The sequence below is a fragment of the Amblyomma mixtum genome, chromosome 2 (genome assembly GCF_055824585.1).
Source record: "Amblyomma mixtum isolate Tamu chromosome 2, ASM5582458v1, whole genome shotgun sequence".
NCBI lineage: Eukaryota > Metazoa > Arthropoda > Arachnida > Ixodida > Ixodidae > Amblyomma > Amblyomma mixtum.
This window is the reverse complement of record NC_143013.1, coordinates 293,453,644-293,471,744: the sequence shown is the minus strand read 5'-3', so window position 1 is coordinate 293,471,744 and position 18,101 is coordinate 293,453,644. Positions and strand designations below refer to the sequence as shown.

The following is an 18,101-nucleotide window of genomic DNA, read 5'->3' as shown; positions in this document are numbered from 1 at the left end:
CTAGCCATTTGGGGCCTTTTTATTGGGCACCCGCAAAGCTGTCGTCACTCTGAGGTCGTAAAAAATTAGGCTGCGATTCGACTTGGCAGAACCGAGTTAACCGTAGCGAAAGCCGGGACGCGATGTTATATACAACTCTCGACGCTGACGTCACACCCACATTCCATCACGCCACAATCACGTGGTATCACGCGCAGGTCACGTGACTACTTCTCCACCCTCACACCAACTGTAAGGTCAGAGGTTAAAGTCAAAGGTTAAATGGCAAAAGTCAAGGTCAAATGGCAAAGGTTATGCATAGCAAGGCACAAGCGCATAGTAACACCAGCCGTAGGCTCGAACCAGAACCAGACATCAGAGCATAGCAACACTAGCCATGACTCAACCAAGGTCATTCAAGCTCGGTGGCTAGGCAGGCGAAGTGTGAGTTAAGTATCTTAGTGTAGATTTTGCCACAAAAGTGAGAAATATATTGCTCATGCTATTTACAGCTTCGCAGCATCAAAGGAGATTCGCCGTAGTTGCTCAGTAGCTATGGCGTTCGGCTGTTGAGCCACGTTAACGACGCAGGATCGAATCCTGCTCGCGGCCTTTTTTAGCCTGTCTAGCATTTGCCTCGTCGATCCTATGTTTGGTTTGGTTTGGTTTATTGGGTTTAACGTCCCAAAGCAACTCAGGCTATGAGGGACGCCGTAGTGAATGGTCTTCGGAAATTTCGACCACCTGGGGTTCTTTAACGTGCACTGACATCGCACAGCACACGGGCCTCAAGAATTTCGCCTTCATCGAAATTCGGCCCGCGTCTTTCGAACCCGCGTCTTTCGGGCCAGCAGCCGAGCGCCGTAACCACTGAGCCACCGCGGCGGGGCTCGTCCAGCTGTCGATCCTATGTCCCGTGGGCCTGTCGTCTGTACAATTTTCTGCGCTTGTTAATATGCCCTAAAGATGGAGCAGTATTTATGGCACAGAATCCGCCTTCATTGCAAACATTTGTACCGTCTTACCTGCCACGGAATCCCGCCGTACGCGAGGCTGAGGAAACGGTCCACCGTCTCGGGTAATGGCGGGAGCATCTCCCTGTCTTGCAAGTTCAACTTTGGCTTCAACGAGCTCGCAGTCTTGCTGTTTAGGCAGAACGGCACACACAGCCACTGCACCATGGAATGAACAGGGAGGCTCGGGCGCTCGCCGGCATGTTAAGTGACTACCCTAAAATTTGTGCACACTTCCGAAATGACATTGTATAACAAGTGGTCATCAGTCCGTGCGTTGTCCGTTGTGGTTAGCGACCGTCAGTCAGCAAACCTAGTCCTAGAATTATAGCGTTGCTGGTGCCAATGACTTGACATGGAGAGAGTTACATTGGGGCAAAATGCTAACAATTTACGGTCCAGGCGGTGATGATTGATTTGGTTTTAGAGGCGCAGGGAAGCTGGATAAGGACCGCCGTAGCACAAGGTTTACTGGTGTACTCAAGGTGGGGTCTGAGACCCAATTTGCAAACATTTCACCCAAGGAAAGCCGAGCACGAGGTCAGGAAGAAGACAGTAAGCATCAGAAACCGGTGGGCGTCCGGCAACATTGGGGATCGAACCCAGCACCTCCTGCATACGAGGTGTATGCCCAAACCATTGGGCGACCGCTGCGGTCCAGGGAATCGAACGCACGACCTATATAGTCCTTGGCAGCCTTGTGAGCAGATTACCTAGCGGGTGCTAATGGAGCGAGATTTATTTATCTCAAGATTAGCATTTTACCTTCTCCCATTTTTGTTTTATTTTACCTTTTCCGCACCGCTCTCCTTCCGCCTTTATCTCCCAAATTCCCTTCCCCACGCAGAGTAGCGTGCCAGGGATCTTTACACGCCGGCTAAATTCTCTGCTCATCAGAGGGCTTCTCTCTCTCTCTGAAATTGCGCTGTCGCAGTTCAGTTCTAATCTTATCGTTAGGCATAGCGAAAAGCAAAAAAGAAAAAATAAGCGAGAAGTTTCGGAATGGTATTGATACTTTTTGCCCATTGGGACATTTCTACAGCACATGAAAAAAATGCAATTTTATATAGCGTTGCTGGGTAGTGGCCGTACTGCCCTTAGTAGTGACTATAGTGAACTAGTGACGCTACTCACAAGGCCGACGAACGCAGTCCACAGCTGAAAGGTATCCGTGTACACCAATGAACACAGGCCCCCGAGGCAAGTGCAGAAGGCGGCGACCACCGAGGACACAATGATGCACTCGGTGCCATTCAAACCCACAATCACTTTGGCCGTCTGACCTGTGCAGGCGGCAAATAAGAATTCAATGCCTTTTCAGAAGATTTCAGGCCGCTTTCCACTTGTAAAGGGAACGGCCATTAGGGCGCACGGCATCTGCGGCTTTGATTGCACTCTAACTGGTCTACACACACAGTGAAAGTGCCGGAAAGGCTGTCTGAAAGGGTTGCGGGAACTTCCCGTCTGCATCGTATTCGTGGTGCATTTCTGCGCCTTTAAAACCCAACACGAAGTTGTAATCTAAATAACGTCGTTTCGTCCGTCTTGAGCAGATACAGTGGCACGGACTCAACAGAAGGCTCTAGCCAGGCTGGCTCAGTGAATGTTTCGGTCGCGGTCTGGAAGTGGCCAGGAATCTTCCGGAAAACTTCTGTTTCTTCAGAGCGGCATTAATCAAGTCTACGTGAACGCACACTGCGAATTTTTGCACGCGTCGAGGCTCACGCGTGCAGTGAAGAATTTCAGCGTGGTCACAAAGCACAACGATCCCCACCGTTCAAGACGTTGATCATCGCACATTCCCGAGGTGAAAGCTTCAACACGAAAGGTCATCTGTCCAATGCGCACCCGGCTGCGTTGCTGAGGGACGCCGTGGAAGCGACTTTTCGCTGTCTATCAGGCGCTGCGTCATACAAACCCAATGAGGCTTTGGCAAGCCTGACCTTTGTAAACTGCTTGTTCAGTGAGTAACGAGCTTATAATTATTATAACCAGGTGAAGCTCACCCAGCGCGGCGAGGACTGCGGCCGCCCAGAAGATCTCTCCGCATAGGGCCGGCACACAGAGCAGAAGTCCCATCCAGCGTCCGTACAGCTGCTGGAACGGGTCCAGCATCGTCAGCGAACGTGTTGAGCGCATCTTACTCGAGAAGAACAGGCCGCCTGAAAACGGACGCGAGAGACAATGCCTCAGACGACTATCGTGATGCATCTTGTTGGCATTGTACACCGCATTGAAAGAACGAAGACAGGAGGACTGAGACATATGTCTTCTCGTCTGCGTCCTCGATCTTTCAGTGTATTGTGACAATTACCGATTCGGATAGCAAAGCTAGCCGTATTAGTTCGTGAAGACTCCATTCTCTAGCCAGCGTCGAATCATATCTCATGATTAACAAGACCTGCAACCTTCAGCTGATCTGAGGTTTACTAAGTTTACTTCGCAGCTGCGTTTTCTTGAGTGGCGGCCAGCCTTCCTAGCTAGCTACGCACCATGAGTGCGTACCACAATCGGCCATCATCCTCGAATACGCGGGGCAACCACGAGGCGCTTTTATGTAAGAAAACATAATGAACATGGCCCCGCTTCCCCGCCAGACTCCGACTACCCAGTGAAGGATGTCTCACATCCCTCACTGGGTAGTCGGAGACAGCGCTGTGAGTCGGTGTTAGCGTACTAAGCTTGTCAAAGAAACTTTAGACTTCTCCCATTCCTTTGGGCGAAGGAGTGAGAGCGAAAGCTGCAAATCCCATCCCACCCATTGCCCTCTCTAATGCACAGAGATTTAGACTCGCATGACTTCATTACCTGATGACCACAGGTGGCGCACTCTCGAAAACGCAGCCCCCTTTTTGCTTGAGCCCAGCCAGAAAATACTTTATTTGGGCTCCAGGGGAACGTGGACAGTTTTTGGTTACGACGTGGAATGACGGCAATGACAAAGGCGAATCCGACTTCGTGTACAGGGTAGTCCACTCTTAGAATACACTAGCACATGGCCGTGCTCTTTGGAGGGTCATTGCGTCCGAAACGGCTGTGCATCGAAGCGAAGTGGCAGGTGACGCAAAGCACCACGTCCAGGTACACCTTCTATTGCGCCACTTTGCTGCGATGAGCGACTGTGTCGCACGCGGTGGACCTCTAAAGAGTGCGGCCATGCGCTAGCGTGTTCTAACTAAGAGTGGACGACCCTGTACCTCGGAGGAAGCCTTTCAGAAACAGACCACTGTCGATAGGCTAAGTGTACCAAGACGGTTGCAGCAAGCATGAGCTGCTTTTGGCCCTCGAAATACGGGATCAAGTGGTTTTTATCAGAAGTAAAGCAGAAACGTGAATGCTCGGTCGAGTTAGTTAGTGGTTCACAGCAACGCCTCGGTCATGTTGCAGCTCACCTAGCAGTAGGCTCATCGCGTAGCCGATCGGAACCTGAGCGTTGAGGAGGCCGTGCTTGAAGACGGCCTCGGCGGTGCCGTTCAGGTAGCCTCCTCCGACCTAGGACGCTGCGTGGTTGGGATTCAGAGTAAGACATCGGCAGGATAATTCGCTCACTGCACAATGTCCGATAACAGTATTGGATTATCTGCACATAAATTACATCTGCAACCATAACTGAGTGGATTAGAGAGTGAACACGGGTTGGATACGTCAGTGTTGAAATGAAAAAGTGAAAATGAGCTTGGGAGGAACATGCAGTGCGAGTAACAGATGTCTAACTGTCCATCAAGATAATAGAATGGATACCAGTGAAACGAAAACGTGTATTATGGTTAAGGCACAGTAAAGCAGATAGAGAAGATTAGGATGTTTACGGGGATAAGGTGGCCTATTCTGGGACGGGAAAGGATTTATTGAAGGTCAATGGAAGTGGCCTTTGTCCTGCAGTGAAAGTGAAGGCGTTGTTGATGTTGACAATTAGCACACGCGCGAAATTTAGTAGCCTCGCCACTTTGTTCCAAATGGGGAGCCTCGAACTTAGGAAGGGCAGTCAGAATGGAAGTGCGTTTTGAATTTTGACCTATTTCTTTCTTTTTAAAATGGAGTCGTCAAAACAGGGCAAAAGGGAGACTGGGTGCGCTTATTTCACGTTAGTTGGTCGCCAGTCGCAAAGAAAAGCGCACGTTACCATGACACGAAGTTCGTCACATATTTAGAGAGTATTGAAGAAGAACTTAGCACGCTGAAAAACTCTCTCGCTACTCGCGGTAGGAGAAGCCATGCTTTATTTATCTGTTAATAGGGAATGGAATCCGGAAGCAATAACGCGAGCACAGGGGGAAATGCAACGTGCAAACACACATGACATCGGCAGGAGAAAACTATGAGAGAGCCCTATACCAGTTCCAGCGATAGCAATTACTCAAAAACGAAATTACGACAGCAGGGAAATATAACAGGCAACTTAACTCAATACAAAACGCGGCTGTAATCGCGTTTTCCGGTAGTAAACGGCTTGTACACATCCCAAGAAACCGTACACGTAAACAACCCGTACCTGTCATGGAGCTAAATCCCAAGCTCAGGGGAATGTTTCTGTTGGCGAGGCACAGCCTCAGCAACCTCGGGCCCAGCCGTGCGTCGTAGTCTTGAATGCCTCTGCTGGGGAAGAAACACCTCTTCACCCTGTTTCGGCGGCTGTACCAAGCGGCCAGTCCCGTCACGACCGCGTAGTAGGCGGCCATCGCTGCCACTGCGACCGTGTTCACGGCCATGGCTTTCGGCAAGAATTCTTGGCGCAGCCTTTGCTCCTTCTTCGCCTTCTTCCTTCAGCCGGCTCGCCAACGGCACGTGTCCATCACAAAAACTCTCTATGCACCCCTCTTCTTGGCCGATCCCCCGGTGTGGGTATGCGCCATTCTACGAGGTGAACAACAACAACGTGCCCATGACCAGTGTATCGGCTCTAACAACCATCACCTGTCGGCTGGTTGTTACGACATTTCAGGCTTGGAGGTCTTGCGAACACTAAACACAGATCACAGGGCGTAGGCACGGAAACAAAGAAATACAAACACATGAGTGCTAATAGCAACTGTAAAAAATTATGGGGTGCACTTAAGTCTCCTTACGTGCGGAAATACGAAAGCTATGCGCGGTCCGCCACCTGTGCCATTTGCTGAGCCAGCGCCGTACATTGCAAGGTGGATTTTCAGTGGGTTGGTACTCGCTTGTTCACGACATCTGTAATTAACATGCTCATATTACTCATTTAGTCCTCAGTACGCATCTCGATAGAACTGTGCCTTTACTAGACGCGCCTTTTTCAGCTTCAAACGTCGAGGTGTAATGCCTGTTGTAAACTGTCGAAACAGGCAATAAAGAAAGAAAGAAGGAAAAAAAGAAAGAAAGAAAGTACGAAAGAAAGAAAGAAAGAAAGAGAGAAAGAAAGAAAGAAAGAAAGAAGGAAGGAAAGAAAGAAAGAAAGAGAGAAAGAAAGAAAGAAACAAAGAAGAGAGAAAGAAAGAAAGAAAGAAAGAAAGAAAGAAAGAAAGAAAGAAAGAAAGAAAGAAAGAAAGAAAGAAAGAAAGAAAGAAAGAAAGAAAGAAAGAAAGAAAGAAAGAAAGAAAGAAAGAAAGAAAGAAAGAAAGAAAGAAAGAAAGAAAGAAAGAAAGAAAGAAAGAAGTGTCGTGGCCGAGTGGCAGCGTCCGCCTCACCCACAACGGCGGCCTGAGTTTCGTTTCCCACCTAGACCCCAATTTTATTCTGTTATCCTTTTTTTTATTATGTTTGACAGTTCGAGCGGCCACTTTTGCGGACAGCCTTTGTCCACAACTTCCGTCCACTCCTCACATGAGTCAGGAAAGGCTTCCGCCTTAAAATGCAGCAACTAGAAAGTGCGGAAAGCACTTGCTGCAATGTGTTTAAGCGCCATTTCGTTTCATTTCCTTAAAGATTCCGGAAGGGGTTTTACGTAAAGGGTGGGGAGTATTACAAAGAAAGATTGCCACGATGGTTTAAGCTTTCAATGAACTTGGATGAGCAGGTGATGACAGTAATTTCGCTTTTCCAAAATAATTGTTAAAAGTGACAGTGCGAGAGAGTGGACGAGCAATGTGTAGTTGATTAATGCGGGGTGATGTGCGTGCTGGGGGAATGTCATCGTCATTACGAGGAGTTCTTTGCCAACCTCTTGCAGAGTGCACAGGCGTCATCCCCACCATCCTGATAATCACACGTTTAGAGTGCACATCATGGTGGTTTCTATTAGAGTGCACATCATGGTGGTTTCTATTAGAGTGCACATCATGGTGGTTTCTACCTGACACAAATTGAAGGTCATAGATAAAATCAATTCAAAAGAATCCAACCTGTCTTTTACTTCTTTCATTTCCGAGTTTCAAATGAGACCTGTAAAATGATTTTCAAAGACGCTAACTTCCCTATCCGCTAGGCTAAGGAAATACGTGAGGCATACTGCAAAAAAAAAAAAAAAGGAGTTAGCTGTTGGGCTAGTTGGTTGTTAAGCATTAAAAAATGGCTTTAGCTCCAAGACATTCTACACACAAGAAAAAAGACAGCATTGGCCCTTAGTTACAGCTATTTATTCAGGTGAACCCGATCGACATATGGGGTGTTTCATCTAAGTGTTTACACAATTTTTTAAAATAGTCGTTTTGAGTTCGAACACAGTGCTTTTTCGGTGTAGCATTTTCAGCTGTGTGATACATCACTATACAGCTAAGACTTGCTAACTGGCAGGCCGGTCAACTAATACTTTAATAATTTTTTAAAACTGTGAAAAGTCTTAGGTGAAACATCCTGTTAGGCTCATTAATTACTGAGAGGCGTGTAGCCCACTGTGAGTAATATCCATTTCAGTTTTTAGAATTTCGAAAACGCGGTTACCCTCGGCGCTGTGACCCAAGAAATTTTGGCTTCATCATGCCAAATTACATGACCTTTCTAAAAGCACGCAGTTTTGTAGAGCCATAGTACCGAGGGTAATGACGTTTTCGTAATTCCAAAAACTGAGACGGATATTACTTACAGTGGGCTACAAACCTCTCAATAATTAAAGAGTCTAACTGTGATAGTTAAAAAATGAACTATTCAATATTAGTTAACCAGCCTGCTATTTAGCACATCTTAGCTGTATTCTGATGTACTTCTCCGCTGACAACGCTATGTCGAAAAAGCGCTCTTCTAACTCTAAAAGCCTATTATTAAAAATTGTGTACATTCTTATGTGCAACAGCCTGTATATACCATCCCAAATTCCATGCGTATGCTTATTAGGAAAGGCAACGAGAAAATGGAAAAACTGAGCGGAAAAATGGCGCTTTTGCGTAAGGGCGCGGCGCCCCTTAAAAATATCGCAAAAGAAGTGGGCCCCTTATATAAGTGTACACGGTAACTCTATCGTAGCAGGACTCATCCACGCGCAAGCGTATGAGTAGAACAAGACGCAGTACTGAGAGCGAAGGGACAAACACCAGCACTATACACTCGGTTTATTACCAGCTTTACCTCATTTACTTACTGTGTGGCGGAGCCATTTGAAGACGGATTTACATGTGAAGTACCTCTTCAGGAAACAAGAACTTACAGATATTATTAGGTTTTGAAACATGGAGACAGACGTAAGGAAATTGAAGAAGTACAGTGCTAACATATGCTGGCAACTGCCATCACTAGGAGCATGACGCCTGTCTACTCCAGAAAGGCTAAGAAAGAGGGTAAGAAAAAATATGGAGCAAGGATAGGGAGAGGTAAGGTTGTACTTGCTACCTGAAATGTTTTCTCTCATTGTAAACCTTTCTTATGTAATAACCCCTATTGCTATTGTATTATCCAGAGGATGTCTTCGCAGCAGGACAGAAGGTTTAAAGGTACATATTAGATGAAACTAAACGTGCTATACAGTGATCTGTGTATTGCATTACATCAAAGCATGCGAAGATAACATTGGAAACCTAGAACCGTATTATATGAAAGCCCTACTGGCTTTCGTTCCCTTTTTGTGTAAAAAAAAAGGGAAGATAGGAAGACGTTTATTTTTATTCCCTTCTAGCCCTCCAATCTGCTTTCGCAGTGAGCTCGTCTTGTTCTGTACTCTCGAGCGAGGCGTTCTTGCTCTCTCCCCGCTGTGGCGCCCCCTATTTGCGGCTGGGGGCGTCCATGTAGACACACACTCCGGCCCTGGTCCAGATGCTGGAGGCTCGGCCCGTGTGGCAGTACATGCCGATCCCGCACTCCTTGTCGTTCGTCAGGCACGTCTCTCCAGGACCCTGCGCATCAGAGGCGCCCGGGATTGTCACGTTGTGTCAACGCTGTTCAAAGGTGTGGTTAAAACAAATTAAGTTGCGAATCACTAGGTATGTTGTTGCAACAAGTATATCGACAAAGGTCTCTATGGTGCAACACCCGCTTGACAAACTGCTACATGAAGGTCAACGCAGGATAGTTATTAATGCGAACGGCAGTGAAGAACCGTTCGGGATTTTATAGAGCAAGCATAAACAGGGGAAGGATGTTTGAAAACGTTCTAAGTATACGAAGAAGAGATTGGTTATAAACTATGAAGGTGGCAGTTACAGAGCAGGTAGCACTATTTCCCGCGTTTTCTGTTTGGCGAGCTATTCAGAGAATGGAGCGCCATACTCGGAGAAAAAGAACGGAAAGTCCGAGCGGGGCATTTACATGATGACTCGAAAAGCGAGATGGAAAGACTGCGCCAACAGCGAAGCGTAACTAATAACTATACTCTACTCCGTCAACTGCAGTTGGTTGCGAACACACAAGAGCCACCATGCGCTGTAGGCCGTGGGGTTGGTAGCAAGACGCCAGTGCGTAAATACGATTCACGGAAACTTCCTAATGCGCTTCTCCGTTAGTAACCATGCGCGGTACAGGGCGGGTAGTCTCTAATACCCCTCATCCCAAAGCTATTATTCCGCCATGTGGACCGGGGTGTGATCACGGCTCTTCGTTGTTCTGCAATGAAGAATCAGATTCGGTCAAAAGTTCAAGGAACGAGAAAGAATAACTTTTATTAAGGAGGCCGCCAACCGGGGGCAGCAGTTTGAAGGATTAAGCAGTGTCAGTTCCGCTGAAAACAGACGGTCTAGCTTTCGCTAGCGAAGCTTAGTCGCACGAGAACGCACTTCAATGAATAAAGGCTATGCCAAAATGCGCTGAAATATACAATATTGTTTACATGCCAGTTCTAGGGGTTAATGGCTCTTTGCGTCCACAATCAATCAATCAATCAATCAATCAATCAATCAATCAATCAATCAATCAATCAATCAATCAATCAATCAATCAATCAATCAATCAATCAATCAATAGATTGGGTATCTGTGCTTTTTATACAGTGCATCCATCAGCAGTGCATAGCTTAGTACTACAGCCCCAGACACGTGCTATCTATCAATCAATCAATCAATCAATCAATCAATCAATCAATCAATCAATCAATCAATCAATCAATCAATCAATCAATCAATCAATCAATCAATCAATCAGAGTGGGTCTTTGTGTTTTTTTATACAGTTCATCCTTCAGCATTGCATAGCTCAGTACCAGAGCCGCAGAGATGTGCTATGAATTTGCAGCGGAGTGGGGCGATACTAACATGGCAGGCAATTATTTCTTATCCAGAAGCCAGCTGAACCAAATAATGAAGTCGCATGTCCAATTTTCGCTGACAAAAATTTTGAAAATTGAGAAATTGCAAAATTCTGCTATGGAAATGTTGAAGGAAATCGTCCATTCTTCTCATGTGTACCAAAATGTTTCTTTTAACCTGTTTCCATTGATAGATCGAGCAGTTAAGACTGCCATAGAAAAGCAATGGGGAACGCTTTTGACGATAGCAATAACGTTAATAGAAAAAAAAAATGCAAGACTGCCGTCGGGTGAACTGCAGATATATTGATTGTTAACTGAAACCTTCCATCATATGCAAAAAGGGTGTTCATAAAAGGATTCCCGCTCAAAAGTGCTTTTGTCCAGAATTGCTGGGCATGCGATAGTCGCAGCTGTGAGTCGCATACCCTCGCGCAGACGTAGCAGCAGCCGTCTTTTCCCAGGCCATACTTGCAGGATGCAGGGTCGATTTCCTGGCAGATCACCTTGTCGCACATTTTGGCGTCGCCCCGGCACCTGTTGCAGTGAGCAGTTTACGTAGCAAAGGATTCCGTGCTACGTGTATAATGCGATAACAAAAAAGAAGCTTCCTCACAACTCTTACGGAAGGGACATGTCATGTTTCGCTGGAGGCGCCTCCTTCAGTAAGAAAGTCCTAATATGATGATTAAGGGAATATATTTTGTAGCGAAAGCTACAAACTTGTGATTTCGCCGTGGCGGTGCTCCGAGGAGGCGCAGAGACTAACCTTGAGCCGTTGCCTAGCAACCGCCGCAGCTGGCGGACGCCGCTAGGGTGCCTCGATGCGCGCGCCCTCTTGGAGGGTGGTGCCATTCTTTGAAGGGGCGAACGCCGCCTCCGGAGCGGCAGCGGCCATTTCGCTCCCCACGCGTCGCCGCGGCTGCTTGGGAGAGGCACGTGCGCGGCGTTTTCTGGGACAAAATGCCCGGGTGTTGCGTGCCCCAGTGCACGAACCACTCACGAAATGAGTGGAAGATGTACCGGTTCCCTAAAGAACCGAAAAGACGGCTTCTCTGGCTCGTAAAAATCAAGCGCGACAAGTGGCAACCCACGGACCGCTCGTGTGTATGCAGCGTAAGTTATGCTTCTTCTGTATTCGTAGTTATTCTTTCATTTGCATGCTTTATACCGTAGCGTTTGTCAGTCTTGTATCCTAGATATCTGGCGCATATGCTTGCGTGTTTAACTCGTTTATTTCTGGGCAACACGACATGCTTAGTTCTTATAATCTCTTGTTGTACATGTAGTACTGCGAGCGCGTAAAGATGTGCGCTCTTTGCTACCGGATCCTTGTGCAATTTCTTTTTTGTGCGCAGTGGAACGTAAGGGGAGCTCTAAGTTACCTTTTATGCTATGACATACAGAGCGCTTTGAGGAATTTTCTCGGCGTTGTATTCTTGTGCCGCTGTCCAACTCAGACGGTGTGCGTGCGTGCGCGCGCCCGTTTGTGTGTGTGTGTGTGTGAGAGAGAGAAAAAGAAATGAGGCGTATGACCAAGCAAGACGCATGTGTGGCCATGACAATCATGTCAGGACTCGTTATGACTAGTTTACTAACGGCTAATTGGTAGTTACTGCATGTATAAAGGCACGCTTAACTTGGTGATCGATATGTGTTTTGTGATCACGCTTGTCTAGACATTCGCTTTTCTTTCCCCATTCGATGACCGGTGAATTATCTGAACATCTGACTGGAGATGAGTGACGAGGATTTCATGACTACGGAGCCCTTTAACAACGGAAATTTCTTAATGGTGATGACAGGATCAGACGAAAGAGAAAGCTGTTTCATTGAAGCTCCACAAAATTTGTGGACAGCATGATCGAAAGCGGGAAGTCGTGAAAAATCCAGGATTGACTTACAGCATTGCCTTCTTGCGCGCACATATATGAGTGCAACGTTTTATTTTTAAAGGAATTTCTTAGCTCACTGCCCATGTTCCACCTAGCAGCAAAGGCAAGAACCTTTAGTATCTTAACATGGGAAGCACACATCTCTTCAGTGTCCAATAATTTCCTCGCACTCTCCCCGTTTTTTTTTTTCAGAAAGAAGGCGACGGTCTTTTGCCTCTTTCTTAGTATATCTTAACAAGCACCTGAATTTCACTTATAACTGTTTGGGCATATCCCTGTTTGTGTTACTTATTTTTAGCTGTTTAGAATGTTAGTGTGAAGCCCTCTCAATTTAAACATTAATAAGTTTGTCTGATCATTGCATGTTTCTGTGTTACAGGCACATTTTGAAGAAAGCGCCTTTGAGCAGAATAGGGCTGACGGGTGGAAAAAATTGAAGCCCAATGCTGTGCCAACGCTTTTTTCCTTCAGAGGTATAATAAGCCACATATTTCTACATTACCGAAAGTTTGCAACGCTTCTTTCCTAATCCTATTGCTTCTTTCATTCTTAGCCTGATTGTTCTAACTTAGTACTGTAATGACCGGCCATTTGTAGACTCACGTGGAGCGATTATTTTTTTTTTTCATCATACTGCAGACCCAGTGAAGGGTCCTAGCAAGAGGGGTAACAATTTCAGAACAAAACACAAAAGCATAAAGTGCAAAAACACGAACATAAAATTCACACAAATGTTTCTTCAGAGAATTAGGCGGCTCACATTACAGTAAGACTCTTCATACCTCCGGTCAATAGAATAGCTCGTTTTCATTTTTTACAGGGAGGTAAATCAGCCGCGCCTTCCGCCCAGAAGCATGATGCTGACAATTTTGCATTTTATTTAATTTTATGTCTAAACATAGCAAGACTTGGAGCATGCTCGTTCGTAATGATAAAATAATGCACCATCTGATTTGCAGCATGTGTGGCCTCTCTTTTTTCAGCGATGCCTAAGCACAGGAAGCCGCCAAAGGAAAGGTTACAAGGGGTGCCTGCGGCAGCAGAGCAAAGGGGCACTCTGCAGCATCAACAGAGTGCTTCTGATACCACATCAACAGAAATTCAGGACCAATACGTCAACGACATGGCTGATATGCCACACACGGCAAATCAAGAACTGCAGCCATTGCCCAGTGACGACAGGGAGACGGCTCAAAGTCAGATGAACAACTCACCTCGCCCAAGTTCCATTCCAGAAACTTCAATACCCGCCACAGATGATTCCCTGCAAGTTGCCTGCGCACTTCGTGCAACCCGTGCAGAGAAGTGCAGTAACAGCACATGTGCTACACTTAATAAACAGCTAGAGGACATGAAGAAAAAATACGCGAAACTTAGCGAAGTTCACAGCAAAACAAGTGCTACAAATAAGTCAATTAAAAGGAAGCTTCAAAAAATGGAAAAGGCCAGCGAAATGTTACGAAAAAAACTGAAGTTCCTAAATCAAGACCAAATGCGAGCCCTGTCTCGGAACAGCAACAAAGGTTCCACCTGGTCGTCCAAAACAATTAAACAAGCCCTTCAGATCAAATTTGCGAGTGGAACTTCAGGCTACGAAACCCTAAGAAGACTTGGGTACCCACTGCCTTCTAATAGGACTCTTGTCCGTCGTCTTCAGGGACTCAAGTTCCTACCAGGAATCTTAACTGAAGTGATTGACGTTCTCAGAGTAAAAGCAGAGGGCATGGAAGATATTGAAAAAGATTGTGTGCTTTATCTCGATGAAATGGAAATTGCACAAGGGTATGACCTCGATCGTGCTGAAGACATTGTGTTTGGAGGGAAAACATTTCCAGCAGTTCCAGATGAACCTGCATGTCATTGCTTAGTGTTTATGGTCGGAGGATTGAACACAAGGTGGAAGCAGGTAATCGCATACCATTTTACAGGAAGCTCTGTCGACGGGGGTCTGCTTAAGAGTTTTGTTCTGGAAATCGTGCAGCTTTGCGCTGACATTTCTCTTAGAGTGCTTGTGGTAACCTCTGATATGGGAGCGTCCAACAGAGCTATGTGGCGCGAGTTAGGTTTTTCTAGCCATAGGAATTCTAACACTGTGTGCTCAATCCCTCATCCGATGCTTCAGGGAAAGGAACTCTTTTTCACTGCGGACGCGGCTCACGTGATAAAAAATATCCGAGGTCAGCTTTTAAACTCTATTGACTTTACGCTGAGCGATGCAACTGTCTGCCAACATAGCTTACCCTCAAACAAAGTCAAGCTGGAGCACGTGCGCGCTGTCGTAGAATACGACTCTAGCAAAGAGCTGAAAATTGCACCCAAACTTTCTGAAGCTCATGTCAGCAAAGGCCACTTCACAAAAATGAAGGTCGGCTTAGCAGTTCAGTTCTTCAAGGAATCCCCAGCCGCCATTCGTTGCCTAATAAGAGAGAAAGTGCTCGAACCAGAAGCTGAAACCACAGCATGGTTCCTGGAGCTCATCGCAAAATGGTACAAACTGATGTCCTCACGACATCCGTCAGTTGCACTTAGTTGGCAAGATATGGCAAAGTACCATGAAGCCTTGCACATGTTGCGCCTGGCAGTGGACACAATTCAAGGCATGCAGATGGGCAGCACATCCCAGTGGAAGCCCTCACAGGCAGGTCTCATGATTGCAACAACAGTTGTCCTTCGTTTGAAAGATATTGTGCTTAAAATGGATGGCTACAAATTCTTTCTCACCGGGAGACTGCTACAGGACTGCCTGGAGAATCTTTTTTCTGTTGTGCGTCACAGGAAACCCGTTCCAAACGCGTATGACATGAAATGTGCTTTGAAACTTGTATGCGTCAGTCAGTTTTTGCACACACCAGCAACCTCAAGCTATGAAACGGATGATTCTGAGTACCTGCTTGATATGATTTCACAAGGAAAAAAAGAGTACGTTGGAGATGTTGAAGAGGAAATTGACGATGGGGAAATTCTGTTCATTGAAGCACTGACTTCAATTGAGTGCAGTATTTTGCATCATATTGGCGGATTTGTTGTGAAAGGAATTTTGAAGAAAACGAACTGCGAGCAGTGCAAGGCTGCAATGCTTGGCTCGACGAACCATGAGCATGCATATTTAACTGCACTGAAAGAGTACGTCCAAGATGGTGAGAACTTGTGTTATCCGAGTGGTGCGGTTATGAGCCTTCTTCAATCCTGCGAAGAGCACTTTAAAGGAATCGCGTCCTGGACAGACAATCTGTTCACCCTTAAGTCCCCTCTAAAGGCTGTCACAGAATATTTAAACAAGAACACACGATTCACTATGGAGGCCTGTCAGCAACACAAGGATTCTCTGGCAAACATACTGATATCAAGTTATGCAAGAGTACGGCTACGCATTCACCTGCGTCAGCTCGAAGCTGCGAGAGTCAATGGGCATGGAAGCAAGACATGCGCTGCAGTTAATTTGCAGTGAGTTGTAGCGCTTGTTTTTGACATTTTAAGGTTTCCGACCAAATAAACAAGCTATCACATCGGAAATCGCTAATTATCGGATGCAGTTTCTTTTTTCATTGTTCAGAAACCGTGTGGCTGCTTTATTTTAGCGGCATCGATATCTGATTTATAGTAGTGAGCAGTTTACATTATATTGCTGCATAAGATATGCTAAACAGGGCTTATAGTCCGTGACTGCGTGAGTCAAAATTTAATGCTATAGAAACCATATGTGTGAAGCACCAAGTAATCTGGCATGTATTAAAAAGTTTGTTTATCTCCATCTGCATATCGAAAGTAACGCGAAAGAAAGGAAAACGAAATTCAGAATAGCTATGGGAATGCTTTTCTGAGCATAAAATAGCCGTAAAGTACTATATTGTGTAATGTAAAATGAAAGAACATGCCTATATGTATACTCAAGCTTAACACAAAAATGTTCCAGAAGTCGTTTATTTTGTAGTATTAGCGAGTAATGCTCCGCAAAAATTATAAATCACGTTTGAAACTACAAAGAAACATTAAAAGTGGCCCGGATGTGTTCGCTGGGCGGTATATGGCGCTCGGCTGCACGGGCGCGACACAGCCGCGGCGGCCGAGTTTCGATAGAGCTGAAAAACACAGTGCCTTGTACTAGGTCGATATCGGTGCATGTTAATAAAAACCTGAGGTGGACGAAATTTCCGATGTCCTCCACCACGGCTTCATAACAGCCGATGTCGCGAAATTACAAAAACCGTGAATGTGACACTGGCTGGCTCGCCGCCCTTGGCTGCGTACGGAGCGGGCATCCTAATGGCGGACGTCGTAGCAGACGACGCGGTTGTCTCCACCCTGCACGGCGGCGGCGGGAGGAGCGCGCGCATCGAGGCACCCTAGACGCCGCACGCTCGCCGCGCCATCTGGTATGACGTCACACCGCGCGCATAGCCGCGGAGCCGCCGTCGCCGCTGGTATGACGTCACACCGCTTGCCTCGTCGTTGCGCTCGCCTCCGCTCGCTTCGCCAGCTGTGTCGCATGCCTGCTTTTGCTACGTATATCCTGGCATAGCCGAGCTAAGCCACTACCAATTTTTACGCCAGAAATGCTGGAAGGAAATCTAGCGTGCGTGCCTGCAAGCGTCGCGGTAAGGCGATTTTTCGAATCGTATTCGATTCGGCTCTTTCATTATTCGATTCGTATTCAATTCAGTTTCTATCTGCACTATTCGTATTCGATTCGGTTTCGAAAAAGTACTATTCTCCAAATAGTACTTTTTTATGAACCTACATGAGCCAGGGTGGCTGGCCACAGACTAAAGCCTACCTTCGCCGTGGCCGGCAGTGCTCTCACATTTCTTTTTTTGCTGTCATGATATTTCGGAGCCGGGGCCATGGTGACTACTGTATGATGCGAAGGGACCCCCACTTCTAGCAAAATGTTGCGGGTAGTTTAGGTATGCAAGGTTGCTAGCATAACACACGCACTGTATCGTACCAAGTAGCGATCTTGGTCGTACCCTGGCAATAGTGTCACTGAAAAGTGGATACCCAACAGACAGCTAGCCAAGCACATTCTCCTGCTCAGCATGAGCGGTCAGTCGCCCATAAAGTTGAATTAAACTGGGAAAGGTGATCCGGCACGCAGCATACAACGAATGCGGAGAAGTGGAAAGGGCCAGACAAAGCTGTTGCGTAAAAATTGCACCCTGTGCCAACTTGACACGTTCTTTCAAACCTGCGTGACTGGAAGCCTGCTATACGAAAGTATGGTAAGGAAAAGACGTGCAATTAATCTAGGATTAATAAAACTTAAGCTCGATTATGCAAAATAAGGATTCTGGGAAAGTGTTCTGTGCACCAACTCGAACGTGTAACCCAACATACCTTGAGAACTGTCCGACAAGGAGAAACAGCACGGCCCAGTTCCAAGACATCGCTCCTCTCGCGTCTCAAGCGATTTCGAATGATTTCTTCGTCCAGGTGCTTCGCGCACTGACACCTGTGGGCCGCTGTGACTTTACGTACGTGAACCGAGCACATTTCTTTGGTTCCTTTCAGCTGTGGTTTCAATAGGCCCTGCTCGAGGAATGCTAAAGCTGACCGCTCTGTCGATAAGGAGTTTTGTTCTGACAACATAGGAGAGGCAGCACTTAGCACCCAGCGTTCGGATACGACTCGTATGAGAACATATGCTGTG

General features: G+C 46.5%; 2 protein-coding genes and 1 pseudogene across 3 annotated transcripts; 1 reads left to right on the top strand and 2 right to left on the bottom strand.

Moving 5' to 3' along the window:
* Positions 1-220: 220 nt before the first annotated feature.
* LOC149364510 (high-affinity choline transporter 1-like) lies at positions 221-5,701 on the bottom strand (annotated as a pseudogene).
* Positions 5,702-9,085: 3,384 nt separating this feature from the next.
* On the bottom strand, positions 9,086-17,838 carry LOC149364508 (serine protease HTRA1B-like). The gene is made up of 3 exons (XM_089570132.1): positions 17,789-17,838; positions 10,988-11,096; positions 9,086-9,217 (listed from the first exon to the last, which is right to left on the bottom strand). The coding sequence occupies exons 1-3, from the start codon at positions 17,836-17,838 to the stop codon at positions 9,086-9,088; spliced, it is 291 nt and encodes a 96-aa protein (XP_089426258.1).
* LOC149364509 (uncharacterized) lies at positions 11,381-16,786 on the top strand. 2 transcript variants are annotated; one of them, XM_089574473.1, is made up of 3 exons: positions 11,381-11,675; positions 12,834-12,927; positions 13,438-16,786. In XM_089574473.1, exons 1-3 carry the CDS (start codon positions 11,523-11,525, stop codon positions 15,900-15,902), a joined length of 2,712 nt encoding a protein of 903 aa, XP_089430599.1. In that variant the 5' UTR covers positions 11,381-11,522; the 3' UTR covers positions 15,903-16,786. The 2 variants fall into 2 exon arrangements, with proteins under 2 accessions (XP_089430599.1, XP_089430600.1); XM_089574474.1 differs by lacking the exon at positions 11,381-11,675 and having other exon boundaries at positions 12,664-12,927; positions 13,438-13,543; positions 14,962-16,786.
* Positions 17,839-18,101: the final 263 nt, after the last annotated feature.